The sequence below is a fragment of the Pieris napi genome, chromosome 16 (assembly GCF_905475465.1).
Source record: "Pieris napi chromosome 16, ilPieNapi1.2, whole genome shotgun sequence".
Taxonomy (NCBI): domain Eukaryota; kingdom Metazoa; phylum Arthropoda; class Insecta; order Lepidoptera; family Pieridae; genus Pieris; species Pieris napi.
In genome coordinates, this window is record NC_062249.1 from 5,296,568 (window position 1) to 5,312,161 (window position 15,594).

General features: G+C 32.5%; 2 protein-coding genes across 9 annotated transcripts in view; one reads left to right on the forward strand and one right to left on the reverse strand.

Moving 5' to 3' along the window:
* Nucleotides 1–10,957, reverse strand: part of LOC125057148 (inositol 1,4,5-trisphosphate receptor) — a 59,574-nt gene extending 48,617 nt beyond the window's left edge. For 7 of the 8 annotated variants that reach the window (XM_047660639.1, XM_047660636.1, XM_047660638.1 and 4 more), the window contains exons 1-2: nt 10,786–10,957; nt 1,406–1,520 (exon numbers count right to left, since the gene is read on the reverse strand). In XM_047660639.1, coding sequence (XP_047516595.1) covers nt 1,406–1,488 — 83 coding nt within the window. In that variant the 5' untranslated portion in view covers nt 1,489–1,520; nt 10,786–10,957. Of the gene's footprint in view, nt 1–1,405; nt 1,521–10,785 lie in introns of those variants that run through there. The other variant, XM_047660640.1, reaches the window with a different exon arrangement.
* A 1,442-nt stretch (nt 10,958–12,399) lies between these two features.
* LOC125057231 (trypsin 3A1-like) lies at nt 12,400–14,962 on the forward strand. The gene is made up of 5 exons (XM_047660794.1): nt 12,400–12,528; nt 12,879–13,050; nt 13,708–13,963; nt 14,170–14,287; nt 14,613–14,962. The coding sequence occupies exons 1-5, from the start codon at nt 12,483–12,485 to the stop codon at nt 14,852–14,854; spliced, it is 834 nt and encodes a 277-aa protein (XP_047516750.1). The 5' UTR covers nt 12,400–12,482; the 3' UTR covers nt 14,855–14,962.
* The last annotated feature ends 632 nt before the right edge of the window (nt 14,963–15,594 follow it).

Genomic DNA, 15,594 nt, shown 5'->3' on the forward strand with positions numbered 1-15,594 from the left:
ACATTGAAGTAAAGAATAGGTATACATTGGTGTTGGAAAAGCAATTAATCGTTTTTTAGTTACTCCAGTGGATGTTCAAAACTATATGGAATACATAATACGTTATTACAGATCCCTACATGTTTGCATCGAAACTAGATATAACTTACATTTGGTAATTTCAAATTAGGTGTTGCTGATTCCTTTAATTTTCTTTTGTTGTTAGCCAGCAACAAGAAACATGACGTATCAAAATGATCGGAGCAAACTTTACTTGTACGTTTGGGTAGCCATGTTCTGTGATTTTCACAAGCTTTTATCCATTGTTGTCGACGGATAGGGTCTTTTGGAAATCTATAATAAAACTGTTTTATTTCAAACTAAAAAAATGTATCCATAATTACATTATATTGTTCATTCGTTCAATAATTTATCGATAAAAAAATAGTATGTGTCCCCTCTCTACGTAAATGACGTAAACTGGCGTTGGTGTGGCTAACTACCAACTTAGGAAAATAACCATTATTAGGATAAATTCATGTGATAAATTTTTATAATTTTTCACGTCCTTTCTTCATTAATTAAAGACATTAGTATAATAAGAAAATTTGAAGTGTCGGGTAAACCTTCAAAGTACTTGTGAGCGAATCCACGAACAGGACAACTAATCAATAGTAAAGCATATTTACTTAAGTCATTGAACAATATGATCGCTATGTAAGTACCATCTGTTAGTAAAAAAAATATGCAAATAAAAAAATTAAGCCACAAAAAACGTCGTAGTTCGGAACTTTGCAATAAACTGGCAACATTGACTCGGCATTACTCGGCAATGAATATTTATTTGATTTTCACGTATTCTTATAATATACGATAATATTACTTAAGAAAATACTTACAGATGAAATGTCACGTTGTCTTTTTGTACACTCGATGTGTCAGACCTTTTTTTACAGCCGAATACACTGCATCCAGTCATTTTTGTCGGAGCTCTTTACACTAACAAGCGTCATACCGGAATGGCGCGGAAGGGTCGAGAAACAGTTTTATATAACGCGTATGTCCAGCGGGTTCGTACTTTGACAGAGGGGGACGCGCGTAAAGGCGACTCCTTTCTGGCTTAATACTCTAAGACTTTATGTGACGAATAGCGCTATCTGACAGTCGTGAAACGCAACAATAGTGTTTATCCTACCAATAAGTAATAAATAGCTTATTTGGAACTTATGTAGAACTTATCCGTACATTGTGAAACAGACCCTAATCCTAATAAAATCGAATATTTGACGTTCTATACTTGAACTCAGAAATATGACCTCATAACTATTTCACAACAAGAATTAGCACCATTGCCGTAAACATATTTTAAAATTCACGGTACAGAGTGTCGAGAAGCAATTTTAACTTTAATAACGCTTATAATTACCCTAAAGTGCTGAGAAAGCCAGCAACCGAGCCCTCCGCATAGAGGGATACTATGTCCCCCAGGTGCAAGAAGCTGTCTCCCATTTTGATGCCTGACTTCCCCCATGCAACGACACCTGGAAACAAAATTAAAAATTGAAACTATATACATAATGCATTGCGATCGATTAACATCAAGGGCCCTGTTTCGATTACAATTTTTGTGGTATCTTTGTTTTGACACTTGTGTGCGACATATACAACTTTTAGGGCTAAAAGAGTGGTTTGGAAAATGAATTCGTTGATAAGATACATGTTGTACTACTGCCAATGTAAATAAATAATAGTTTAAAAAAACTAAAAAACACGCTTTTAAAGCACATCAAACTAAAAAGTGAAAAATAATTCCTAATTTAGGCTGAAAATGGTAATGAACAAAAAATACTGGTAATATTGTGAAAAAGCGTGGGTTGCTCGATAGACGAAAAATATGGCACAGAGCTTTAAAAGCGTGTTTTTTAGTTTTTTTAAACTACATATAATTTTTTTTTTCGGATTATTGCATTGTCATCGATCTTTGACAGGTGCGCAAAATTTGAATAAAATCTGTCCGTTTAAAGTGGGTCCAAATCGAGTCCAAAGGACTCGGTTACATACATACAAACATACAGGTGAAGCTAATATAAAGCGTGTAAAAAGGCTAACGTAATACGTTTGTGCCAAATATTTGTATGAATAAAATCCTGCAGCGGTTAGAGGATACGCCAAACACGCCAAACATTTGGTACGCGAAAATTACAAATATCTAAGGCCCTTTGCAGTCCGGACATCAAACAAAAATCTGCAGTAGGGTACTATTGTTCATAGTCCAGTATATAGAACATGAACACTTTCTGCGTCTTTTCAACTATACGAAACTGTTTTTTTTTATTATTATTGCTAAAACATTTATAAATAAACTAAAAAAACAACTGGTGCCTGAAGCGCTACACCATAAAGAGTGGAGTCAAGCAATTTTCGGGAGTTTTTTAGGGTAAACGTTGTAAAAGTTGTCCGTTCTACGTATATATTATTTCCATGGACTGTTCGAAGTTTTAGCGTTATATTGTTTCGATGGGAATCAACCTCCAAGATTGTATTAGTCAACCATCAACTAAGCTATGAAGACGCCATGTGCAACTCGCAAGATCTTTATATTTTAATATATTCTAATGTTCCATTCAGTTTAATAATACAATATATTTTAAGTAATATTTATGAAATAAAAACCTCCTAATTATCTTTTTCCTCAAAATAACAATTTCAACAAAGGATATTAAGCTTCACAACGACAATTGAATTTGAGGCGAAAAATATTCGCGATTCATAATAGCATTCAATTTTTCATTGTTAAATTCTCGCTCGTGGGATTTTGGTTTCTATTCCATTATGATATGGTATAGATTACCGTGTATACTTTTATTTGTTTGGATAAGCCAGTCCGCTAGTTTATACTTTGAAGAAACAATTCTCTCTATAGTTCAGGAACGTGAATTAAGGTCAGTCCAAGGTGACTTTTTCGTTCAATTGGTCCCGAAATACTGTTAAATTAGCAAAATATTTTATACCTCCTGACAATAAACTAATTACTCTGCGCTGCAATTTTGTTAGACGTTCAGATATTTTTTAATTCATTTGTCCATTTTTTCTCTAAAAATTTACGCAACCATTCATCATTTCATTGGTAAAACAATGACTTCAAAGAAGATACCCGTACGTTTAGGAAACGTACACAAATAAACAATTATTGTTTAAGCGCCTGCCCATTCCATCTCTTTTGATATTTTTGAAACGCCTAAATAAAAAATTAAGTATAAAATCTTGTTTGCGACTGTAAAAAAGCATTCCATAGATATGCTAGAAATACATTTATTTTTTAGATAATATGCTCTATATCTAAGACAAAAGATTTACTTTTAAATTACGTTCATAACTTCGACATTTAGGTACTCACGTGGGCATAAATTTTATTATTATTATCTAAATGGAAGAAGGTAAAAAAAAATAAAAAATGTGCGTGTACTAGTGTACACACGTTAGAAGTGAAACTTCTTTATGACCTTATTTTTCTAAAAATTATCTATATGCAACTTTACAGAAATTGGTTAAATAAAGTTAAATTAGATATAGTTTAACAAAAGGCTTTTAATATCACAGACTTGAATACAAATAATACAATTATTTCATTTTACCTTATTACCACTAAGATTATTACAGAATTTCATAAATTGTAATAGAATTTTTAGTATCATTGTTATCGTTATTATACATTTTTGTTATTAATGGTTTAGAAGCTCTTTGAATCAACCCTAGTAGGGACAAGAAAAAGACGCGCGTAACGGTCAAATGTGACGCGTAACCGAAACATGTGACGCGTAACCGAAAAATGTGACGCGTAACGAAAAAAAGTTACACAAAATTTTTTTCCAACCCCGATAAAGAAGTTTCACTTCAAAAAAAGTAAGGTTTTGAAGTACACAAGTTTTTTTAAAGATTCTGATTCAAAACATAGTACTAAGTCTTACTTCAAGAACGTAATGGGATTGACATATGGAAGTTGTACTTAACGCTACGGGTGAGATTCAAAAAAGAAACAGCGCCAACTGCGCCTGCCGTATGACAAAATCCAATATATTTTTGACGTCCGGGAGTCAGGCTTAATGCTAAGTCCCGAGATTGAATCTTACACTTCGAGTAGACAAAAAAATTGTGATACATAACCGTAGAAAATTAGATTTTATTCGATTGTCTTAAGATCCAATTTGAAATAACAGCGTTAATTAGTTTCGAGTAAAACGCTAAATTAGAACCATAATGTTATAAAGTCCACAATCATTTAAAAAGGTTCAATGTTCTTAATTATTCAATTATTTATGTATATTCTATTACATTTGGACTAATCCCATATAAATCATTACAGTTATTGTTACTATGGCTTTACACAAACAACTTACCCATCGTCAATACAACTCAACCAACTTCATCAAAAGTTTCAGCATATCACAAGAAATGTAGAACGTATGTAGAACAAGTTTATAGCACAGACGTTTCAAGTCTATGAACCAATATATGAATATCAGTGCAAGGAGACCCAACAGTATGTAGCATAGCTTGCGAGTTACAATAACCATCGGAAATGACACCGCAATCTAATTGATAGGAGAAGTTACACCGGTTCAAGTTATATTGGTCATCACAATGTATGTACAATCTGCTGAATAGAAGTAAAACCGCTATTGTTATAGTTAGCTCACATCTAAAAATTAATTTTACTAAGAAAACGAAAATAAGCAAGCCCAGGCATAAAACCTTAGTGATAACAGATAACGTTTTTCAACAACTTTTAAGTGCTTAAGTTAAGACGTTTTATAAAAACTTGCAACACTACAATATTAAATAAAAACACTTTCTTTTTTATTTATCGAATTTTAAACACTTCGCTCATGAGGTTTTGGTTTATGCAGCCGATGGATATAATCAACGCATGTCAATTGTTTTAATTGAATTTGGAACACTCTGTGTAATTTCTTTTTTATTCTCAACAGCTAGTACAACCAATAGGTGTCAAGTATTATCTGACACTAACTTTTACCTGATAGAGACCAATCAATATGTGAAGTGGGTGCGTGTTAAGTCTAATCAGGCAAAGCTTGGGGCTCTGGTAAATATAGAAGGATCTGAAGCGTTAAGCTCGATGACCTAGAAACATCCTTTATACCTCTCAGAACGCTTTTAAAATAAACAGAGGGAAAATGATAGAATAATCCAGTAGTTTGAATAAAAAATGGACGCATATTTATTCAGCGTTGGGGACTCTGAATAATACTTTAATAGCGTAGTATATAAGTTGAATTTGATCTTAGTATCGATACTTAAATATCTATTGTCTATGAAAGCGAGATTATGAAGAACCAATCTAAGTTATCCTTTGAAGTAAAATAATAACGTGGAATCTATTATTAATATCTTTGTTAATGAGACATGTTGATCATGGATGTGGCATGGGGTTAAGGTTAAACAAATAATTACCTCTTTGATACTTTTTTACTTTTAAAGGTACTTTTACTATTTGATACTTTCCAATACATAAATTAGGTGAAATTTATGAAATTTTGTAATGCAAAGTATTCCCGTATAAAAGCTAAATTGATACAAGGTTCTTCCCAAATTAGTAGCATGTTGATAAGCGTGTAAAATGCGGTAATGTATATCGAAGTCAAACAGGAAAACCTAAAGCACTGATAACGGTAATTAATGGTTTAGATTATTAACTCTACATCTAGTAAAACCAATGATTTCAGTAATCGCACTAACTATTATTATAGGAAGAAAAAGGATATCGTGCGACTTTTTTTTAATTGCGATTTTTGTGTCATTTTATTTACATTAAATGTTGTACAATTTGGATGATATAATCAGTTATAACATAAGTTCACGTACTAACGGATCACGTAGTAACGAGGATGATCAACATTTGATAAAACTTCGCGGAGTACCATCCATTATGGTAAAAACATGTTTTGGGAACATATCATATAGTTTAACTATGTTCTGTTTTATGCACGGCATGTGTTCCCACAGTAAATTCTGCCCATAAGTACCGCTTCCCTGATACATTTCGACACCTCCTATTTCTTTCTATAAAGGTAAACCACACAAATTTGTAACACTATATTAAACAGTGATTATTATATAAAGTATTTTTTAACAAGTCCCGCCGCTTATACGAAATCTTTGCTGCAATTTTTAAGAACCGTATTTGTCTTTTTAATTTATGTTCTAGTTTGTCGTTTAGAAGTATCTAAATGAATGTTATTAATTATTTTGGCCGGCAACGCACTCGCGAGCCCTCTGGCATTGAGAGTGTCCATGGGCGGCTTTATCACTTAACATCAGATGAGCCTCCTGCCCGTTTGCCCCCCGTTCTATAAAAAAAAATATCGTCTAAATATCAATATAAGCAATATTGTATATTTGTATTACTAAAACATTCATGTACTCAAAACCGATGTTTCCTAAGCAAACAAAAGCTAATTCAGATTAGTTTGTACAAAACACACGAACTCCTTCGTCAAATATTTTCACAACTTTTTAAAAACTTAATTTTAAGCACTATTTCCACTTCCACAATCCCTATGAGCTGAAAGAATACTACCTTCGCATAGAGTTAGACAATTCATGCGTTTCAGAATGAATAATGGGCGGGCGGGCACATTTTACTATTGTTTATTTTTTTTATCTCCGAGCCGAGTAGACATGCATGTCTGACCCATAAACTTCAAATGAATGAAATTTCAATAGAACTGCCAACGGAAATTATTAAAATCTTTAAGTCATCTTTAAGTTTCAATATAACTTTAGTAGCGATTTCAATGATTAACGCGATATTAAGTGAATAATTGTATGGCAGTGTCTCTAATGTTATCTGATCAAACTCAATTTCGAAGAATTTCTTTTAATTTCCGCGTAGCTCTAATGCCGCAAACTTTAATTAACTAAATTTTTTTTTCTCCCATCGAATTAAGAGTTAATTAAAGCATTTAAATAATAGTAATTCCAAAGAATTTGTAAATGTTAAATTCGTAGATATCCATATGATAAAAACTACTAAACCGATTTTAATGAAACATTCCCTAAATTAGTTTTGAAATTATATACCTGATTTAAATCAAAGGTTGTTGCGGTATGCCGAAAAGTTTTCGAGAAACACGTCCTTGAAAGCATAAATAGACCATCATTCTTAAATATTATCTAGTCTAGTAAGCCTTCAAGAAAAGAGCGTACCGATTATAAAAGGTCTGCAACGCACTCGCGAGCCCTCTGACATTGAGTGTCCATAGGCACACCCACACTATCACTTAACATGTGAGCCTCCTGCCCGTTAGCCCCCTGTTCTATAAAAAATCTAATTACAATAATAATACATACATACAGATCAAACCGATAACCTTCTTTTTTGTAGTCGGGTAAGGGTAAGTTTGGTTTCTATCTTGTATCTTTATGATAAAACAGGTGCTAATATGTATATGTTAATAAACAATTAAATCTTGCGCTGTTAATGCCTGGAATTCAGTTGTTGAAGGTTTCATATGTTATCGCCTTCTATACATAGGCAAGGCTATTTACTTCGCATTGTTACATAATGAAAACTCTTATATTCACCAAAAAATTCGGCTAGTGTCATAAGATCAGTCTTTAGGATTCCTCCTATTAAACACACATATTAAACCCATCACGAAATCTAGCTAAGTTAAATGTGCCTAGACTCGAGTCTCACAGATGGCAAACAAAAAAATAAATAAACGGCGCTAAAGCCATTTTAGGTCTGGGCCTCAAAGTTCTGTATCTGATTCATGATTATTTGTCAATGTAATAGGCAAGACTTTCAATCTGATTTGTAAACCATCTTTGGGAGCACCGATCGGTATTTTACGATTGATATATGTATGAAAATGACAGATCGACGCTTTCTATAAAATATCTTTGAATTCGACAGATTGAATTTTGACATTTATCAATCTGAATTTGCGATCTTTCCACTTTGACCGATTCGATTGTTGCGGTGCTGTTTTGTTGTGTAATGTATAGCTAACGAGAACAAACATCTTCGAGGTCTAGGAGGGACAAAACCGCCGTAATGCCAATTCCTTATTGAACATTATCTTTGTGGGTAATACCACTATGGAATGAACTCCCTGGGATTTTTGAGCTTTCCTCAACACTGAATTCTTTTACAGTAAATTAGTTGAATTTTTCTTATCCTAAATACACACGCATCAGCATTTTCTGCTATTGTACCTTATTTTACTCTAATGTTTTTTTTTAATTTTCTCGTGTGTGTAAAATTAAAAAAAATTTACACAATTAACCGCCCCCGGCCCCGTAAGAAGATTAGTCTACCAACTCTACTGCATATCACCTGTATTCATTACGTAATAGCATAAATGAATCAGAATTTATATTTATGGCGCTGTTGGTAGACTGAAATGTATTTATTCGGAATTCAAATATGTGCATGTACGATCCTGACACTGATTACTTGACATGAAGGGAAAGAAGAATTAACAAAAGTGAAATCGTTATTTTCGTGCTGTTCTGTCGGAGATTTTATTATACCACTTCAGTGACAGTTACGAAGTAAAGTTATGGAACTTCGTGCTTCGTAAAAATTTACCGCACTACGTTCGTAGTAAGAAGCCTTAATAGAAAGGACTTACAGGACTTACAAAAACTTCGGTATTGCTGTAGTAAACAAGAACAGAATTCGATAAAACTTAATGTTAAATGAAATTATGATAAAGCTATAGCGAATAATATCCTTAGAAGTCTAAAGTTCGAAAAAAATATATGTTTAATTATTGTTGCAATTTAAAATACATCGCATATCATATTTCATGTATCTCGATGTATTGACAAGGCCGTCGACACTCGGGGTCACAGTGTGTAACACATACAATGGAATAAAGTAAGAATTGGATTATTTATCAACTTTTATAACTTTATTTTAATTATCTAACAATCGAAATTTAAGAGAATGAAAATTAGCCTATAGATTTTGAGTTAGTGTTTTACAAAGGTAAAAATCAATTATCATTTTAATTATTCAATCAATATTAAACTATCATATTATGTCAAAACAACTGCTAGCCAACTACTTTCAAATCTTATGTGTGTATACTGTGGTATGTCGGCTAAACAATTAATAATTAATAGCCTCCACACAATAGCCAAGTTTATCTGCTTGTCCATTAGACACTGTCCATATGCCTTAGTAATAACAAGCACTTGGTACTATTGAAAGATACAAAAGCATTTAAGTCTTCAACCAAGAATGTAAAAAATTCAGATTTACAAGTTCTTAGTACATTCAAAATATAGTAAAGCAATATTACTTACATGGTATTTATAATTTTACTAGCAGACCGGCTAAGTGTTGCTGTGGCTAAGGTTTTTGTTATATTACATAGTAGCAAACTATTCAAGGGATACGGTAGGAGAACACCAGTCATGGGGACCACCATGCTTTTTTGGTGAAATTGAGATGTAAGCTATCCTATCTTTTAAGTTGGATCAAACTACACACGGTGTGCAAATTTGATTGATATTGGTTTAGTAATTTAGAAGTCCATAGCCAACAAACAACGTGACACGTAATTTATATATATTAAGATTATTGCAAACATCATTATGCAGTACTATAAGATAAGGTTCCAACATATCATCATAATACATAATATTAAATAAAATTTATTATATATACATGTTTGTATGTTGTCTGATCCTGCACTATTTAAGCAAAATGTTTAGTTAGAAAACCCTGATTTATCATGTTTTGCACTTCTGAAAGTAATAATATTAAAATTAATAGTATGTGCAATACTAAAATTTACTTATAGTTCATGTACAAGAGTATCTATCTGTATTCATTGAACAGTTAAAATTAAATTCAATGAGTTAAGTAGGTAGTAAAATTATTAGCAAGCCGTGAACATGTGAACATTATACGTTATCTCTCAATTAATTAGCAAAGTGCATCTTAGCACCATTTAAGGCAATAAGAAGTGGTAGCATATTGAGATGTAATTAAGGATTCACTGAAATGTTCATTTATGTTATATTTATATTACCTGTTTGATGTAGGATTTTAAGGATTCTGCGTTGCAAGCATAGTTACATAATAATAATATAGAATTTGTAGAAACAGATTAGAATTTTATGTTATTCAATAAAAATTCAATGTGGATATTGGGACATGTTTTAAGTTCTGTAAATGAATGATGAAAATTGTTATAAAAACAGGGAATACAAATTAAAAAATCATATTGTATAATACACAAAAATATAGTGTGTATATATATATATATATATAATAACAATCTTTAACTATGTCTTATATATGTCTGGACATTGGACAGCTTAGTCTTATAAATTTTGTATTCTTGTTTTAAACCTTCAATGTTAAGCCTTAGTTTATCAAGAATGGAATTGTAAAGTTAAAATTTTATTTTGGAAATTATTGTATGTTTAGCTGGGTTTAATTGTTTACCTGACCTTAAATTGTGTTCTTAATGTGAATATTACAATAAGTTTATTAAACTTTAATTTTTATAAGTGACACAGTATTTACACCCAAGATTCATTTTTTACTGGATAACCAAATATTTAATAGTGTTAAGACATTTTTATCCGTCATAACATCCGACCTTTATAAAAGAGACATAAGTCCAATGTAATACAACGTATTAAAATAGATTATAAAAGAAAGGGAGTCGATATAAAATATTAAAACACTACTCTAATAAGATTTCAGTGTATTCCTACTTCTACCGTCTGACAGGGCCTATTGAATTAACAACTACTTACCCTTATCAGCCGACTTAAATTCACTGAGGAAGATAACACATAATCACAACAACATTAACTTTAAAGGATTAATAAGATTTATGGGCCTAATGCGATAAAAACATGTAAACTTTGACATAAAATATCAAACGAAAAGGTACGACCGCTGGAAGGCGCGCCACTGTACTGGGATACCATACTCAAAACTCAAACTTCGAATCTTGTAGCAAACAGCTGTTGATATTACCAGACTAAAATATTATTATTTATTAAAATTAATATTATATTTATTTAAATGTTTGATTTGTAAATAGAACTGTTTACAATATCTATTTCATATAGGTTATCTTTACTCAAACGTTTTCTATCAACGGTCAACACAATCTGGCGAAATATGCCTACGCAAACCAATGACAAAACAATTATTCGTCTTGTTCACTGTAATTCATTTCTGTATATCGCTCACCCAGTTTTGTAATTATTTTAAGAAATAATCAAGTTCTACTGAGTAGTAGGTACTTTATCTAACTTTGCGTTATACTTTTTTATGGTAGAACTGACCACTTTTGACTCCACTGTGAATGGAAATGCGAAAGGCGGCAATGAAATGACCAAACATGTCCAGAAAATTATGTGATAATATTTGTCACATAATTAAAAAAAAAGTAACCTATATGGAATAAAAACATAATCCGAAACATTCTACTTCTTTTTCGGAGAGTTATTTTAAAATCAATAAGAATTTCAAATAAATTAATTAGATATTGGTAGGTATTAATTTATATTAAAATTTATCACTTTAGGTAATAGATAAATTTGTACGTGCATGATTGCTGTCGCGATTTATCTCACGGATTGGAAAAATAATTAAGTAATATATTTTAATAAGTATAAGCAGACTGTTTTAAACTATAATCAAACGAAAAAGTTACATTCAACTTATGCAGTATTTTTATATAATCGAAGGCAAATGAGCCTACGGGACGCCCAAAAAGGGCAATCATCGCAGCCCATGGACACCCAGTTTTATTGGGTGCGTTGCTGGCCTTTGAGGGAGGAGTACACTCTTACTGAATAGTTGGGAGGTCATATCTCTCAGGGAAGTCCCCTACTGGGAGTTGATTCCACAGTTCGCTAGTTCGCAAAAGAAAGTAACTTTTGAAACGGACCGTGGAAGTCGCCATCAAGGTGATGTTGATGAAATTTTGAGTTGATACGGCTCGTACGGTGTTGAAACGAGGCAGGAGGGATCAACCCAAACAGGCAAACAATTCTTAAGAACAGTCACCATAGTAGGTACACTTTGTAGAAAACGCAAAGAGACGCAATGTCTCTGTGTAGAGAGAGAGAGAGAGAATCAAGCCGATCAATAATAAATTGGAGATTGACAATTCATAAATTATGTAAATGTAACTTAGTGTAGTACATTCGTATTTTATTTTATTAAATAAGTAATGTTTAATTCCTATGTCTCACAACACCTTTTTAATTCATATATTATATAGTAAAATGTATTATTTTATCTTTATTACAGCATAGTATCTTTTGCCTTTGCACTACGCTTATATATAAACTTCAAAATCTTAATTATTAAAAATATTAAACAACCTGTATACTATTGCACGCAACGATAAAAATAATGAGTCTAATCTGTTTAATTCATATGTATATAAATACAAGTCTGAATTCAGATTATATTGTCCGGTGTCTCTGACAAAATGGTTTGCAAAACACTCTGCTTCGCGCTCGCAGCATTATGCGTTGGTATGTAACATTAAAAGTATACTTGATTGTTATTTATAAGACTATATGACTATCCAAACATTAAGAGAAGCTTGTATCTTCTGAGCAAGTAGGCCTGTCTTCTCATCGTCACAGGGGGCTCCTGTCCTCTCCTCAAGATAAAGGTAGTGATCCTCCTTCCTTATAAATTGTTTGATAAATGACTTATGCTGTTGACTTAGACTCCGTTATAGCTCGGATCTTATAACTTTCCTGGGGACAAAAAATCGGTTTGCAAAGGTTTGTCGAAAAAATAGTATATCTGTAACAAAAACATGAATCACATGGATTTTTTTTAAATATATTATATAAATTACCTATTTTATTTCTAGCATATGCAGCTCCAGAAGGCCGCATCACAGGAGGTGCCGACGTTGATATTACAGAGGCACCTTATATGGTATCTCTGGTTTACCATTACCCAAGACCCAACATCTACATTCAGCGCTGTGTGGGAAGCCTCATCTCTTCCTGGCACATACTTACCGTGGCTTATTGTTTTACGTAAGAATTTGAAGCATATTGAAAAACCAGGTCAGCTACCTAGGGAGCATTCAAGTACTAGGTAACGAATTTTGGGTCCTTTTGTAAAACGTTACGATGCGGGGCGAGGATTTAATAACGCGTTATTGTTAATATTATTTTTGACTTTCCAGTAGGTACTTTACAACACATAATGGTAACTTTTAGGTATAAAGAGGCACTTTGGTGGTCACGAAACGTTTTACTATTGGGTACAGAATAACGTTATGGCGCGTTACAGGGGGGGGGGGGGGGGGTTAATAATCTCCAAAAATAGCATGACGTAATACTTGAACGCTCCCCTAGGCCTAGTCGACCGACCTGGTTTCAAAGGCTTAGTAAATAATAATAATAAAATTATATTTTATAATAATGTCTATCGTAAGATTTATGGTGGAATTTCTAATTTAATTAGAATCTTGAAATTAAGCGACTGAAACTGTTTTCATTCGTTTTAAAGTATAAAAACAATTTTAAGGTAGGTACCTATAATATATCTATAACATTACGAAACACTTATTACACTTAGCTACCAGACATTCTTAGTGTAGAGTTCATTACGAGTGAGGATTATATTTTGAAAGTAGTCGCATTATTACAAGAGTTATCACTGAAGTTTACCGAAATCATTTTTTACAGTGGAGCAATCCAAGACAACTTCACACTGCGAGCGGGATCCTCTAATAGTCTTTCGGGCGGCGTTACTTCCACCATCCAGCAAGTCATACAGCATCCAGACTACGTAGCGACCCCGAGACAAAACGATATAGCAATTGTATTTGCAAAGGAACCCTTCAGAATCACAAATGTAGTGAACAGTTTACGTCTCCCACCTCAGACATTTACACTGACAGATGGTGCTATTGGCGTAGTCACCGGATGGGGATTCGATAAGGTGTGTGTTGCCCTCAACTGGAAAGTGCTTTAGGTTAATTTACCATTATTTCTTCAAATGTATTTGTATGAAGAAAATAATCTTTACGAATTATTTTCTTCGAATGATCTTTACCGATTATTATTGAAAAAGCGTTTACTTCTCTAAATACCCTGTTTGATACGTTTTTCTGCAGAATAGAAAAAATAATCTAAATTTATTTGTAGGAGCAAGCCGATGGTGGCACTCAGCATGAATCCCTTAGAAAAATTGAGTTGAGAAAAGTACCTGCAAGTACTTGTACCGCTGCCTTCTCAGATGTTGACGACGTTTCCATTACAGACAGTAAGTTAATATATTTTACGTAAGACAATTAATAATATCTTCTAATTAGAATGTTTGATTATGTACCACCATCAAACTCTGCTTTAGTAAAATTGTAAAGAAATTGCTATAGAATTTGCAAAGTAACATCTAAAACGATACTTATTAATAGATTAATTGAGAAGTGCTTCACCGGCATCACTACTAAATAGTCGGTTTCTTAATTACTCTTGACTCAGAACGTGGAGCCTACTGAGAAGAACTCACATAAAAATCGGTGGTAGTTATGTACTTATTTAAAGAACCTAATAATATTTTTAAAGTAAATACGAAATTATGTTTACAGCCGTTTTTTGCGCGTCTGAAACAGAAAAGGGAATATGCTTTGGCGACGCCGGCGCACCTTTCGTATCAACCGTATACAACAGTCAAGCTTTGGTAGGTGTTTCGTCCTACTACCAAGACTGCGGATCAACTTATCCGGATATTTTCGTCCGGGTGGAGAAATACTCCAATTGGATTTTGGAAGTGGCTGTGGCACCCACCGGTAGACGTGTTGTGGAAGGCGACACGCCCGCCATTGCCTAAGTTTTGTAAGCATTAATTAATTGAAAGTGGGCATCGAGTCTAGTTAAACTATTATCCCTAATAATAGATACATTTGTGATATAGTTAATAAATAACTTAAATTTTCAATTTACTGTCTTAAATTTTTTAGTTCTTTACTTTATGTTATAAGTACACATTTATAGCGGAAACAGAACCAAAACTAGTAAAACATTGATTTTTTTTTTGTGAATGAAAATAAATAAATAATTATTTAAAATAACATTTTTTAAAGCTAAAGGTGATGTTTTTTGTCAATCTTAATAGTAAATAAAAATACATAATGTAAATATACAAAATATATTTATTAAGTAAACCTGTATAATCCAAATTCCATCAAATATTGACAACACGGATAGATCATCTTTGGAACAAACTTCAACGGGCAAGACAGTTGCGGTAAAGGCACTACATATTGCTTAAATGACTGCTATAATATCTAGTTCTATAAAGATATGCTAATTAATGGGTCAAGCACAAACATTCTAAATAATTAATGACCAATACAATTATCGACCGAAGTACAAAGTCAATCAATCAATCAATTTGTTTAAATATTTTTGTGCTTGGGGCATGGCGAACAGTATTAAAAATGTTATCTAATGAGGCACACTTTTTGGATATTAAAAAATATACAACAGAATATACAGCCTTTTACAATAAAAACAAAAGATTTTAATGGTTGATACTATTTTTCTTCTTAGCATACCTTTACTTATAAC

What these genes read in the sequence shown, in the direction of transcription:
- LOC125057231 (XM_047660794.1), top strand. Translation starts at nt 12,483, where the DNA reads ATGGTTTGCAAAACACTCTGCTTCGCGCTCGCAGCATTATGCGTTG. An exon ending in GCTCGCAGCATTATGCGTTG is followed by an intron (nt 12,529 to 12,878) that starts GTATGTAACATT and finishes TTTTATTTCTAG; the next exon opens with CATATGCAGCTCCAGAAGGC. An exon ending in CCGGATGGGGATTCGATAAG is followed by an intron (nt 13,964 to 14,169) that starts GTGTGTGTTGCC and finishes ATTTATTTGTAG; the next exon opens with GAGCAAGCCGATGGTGGCAC.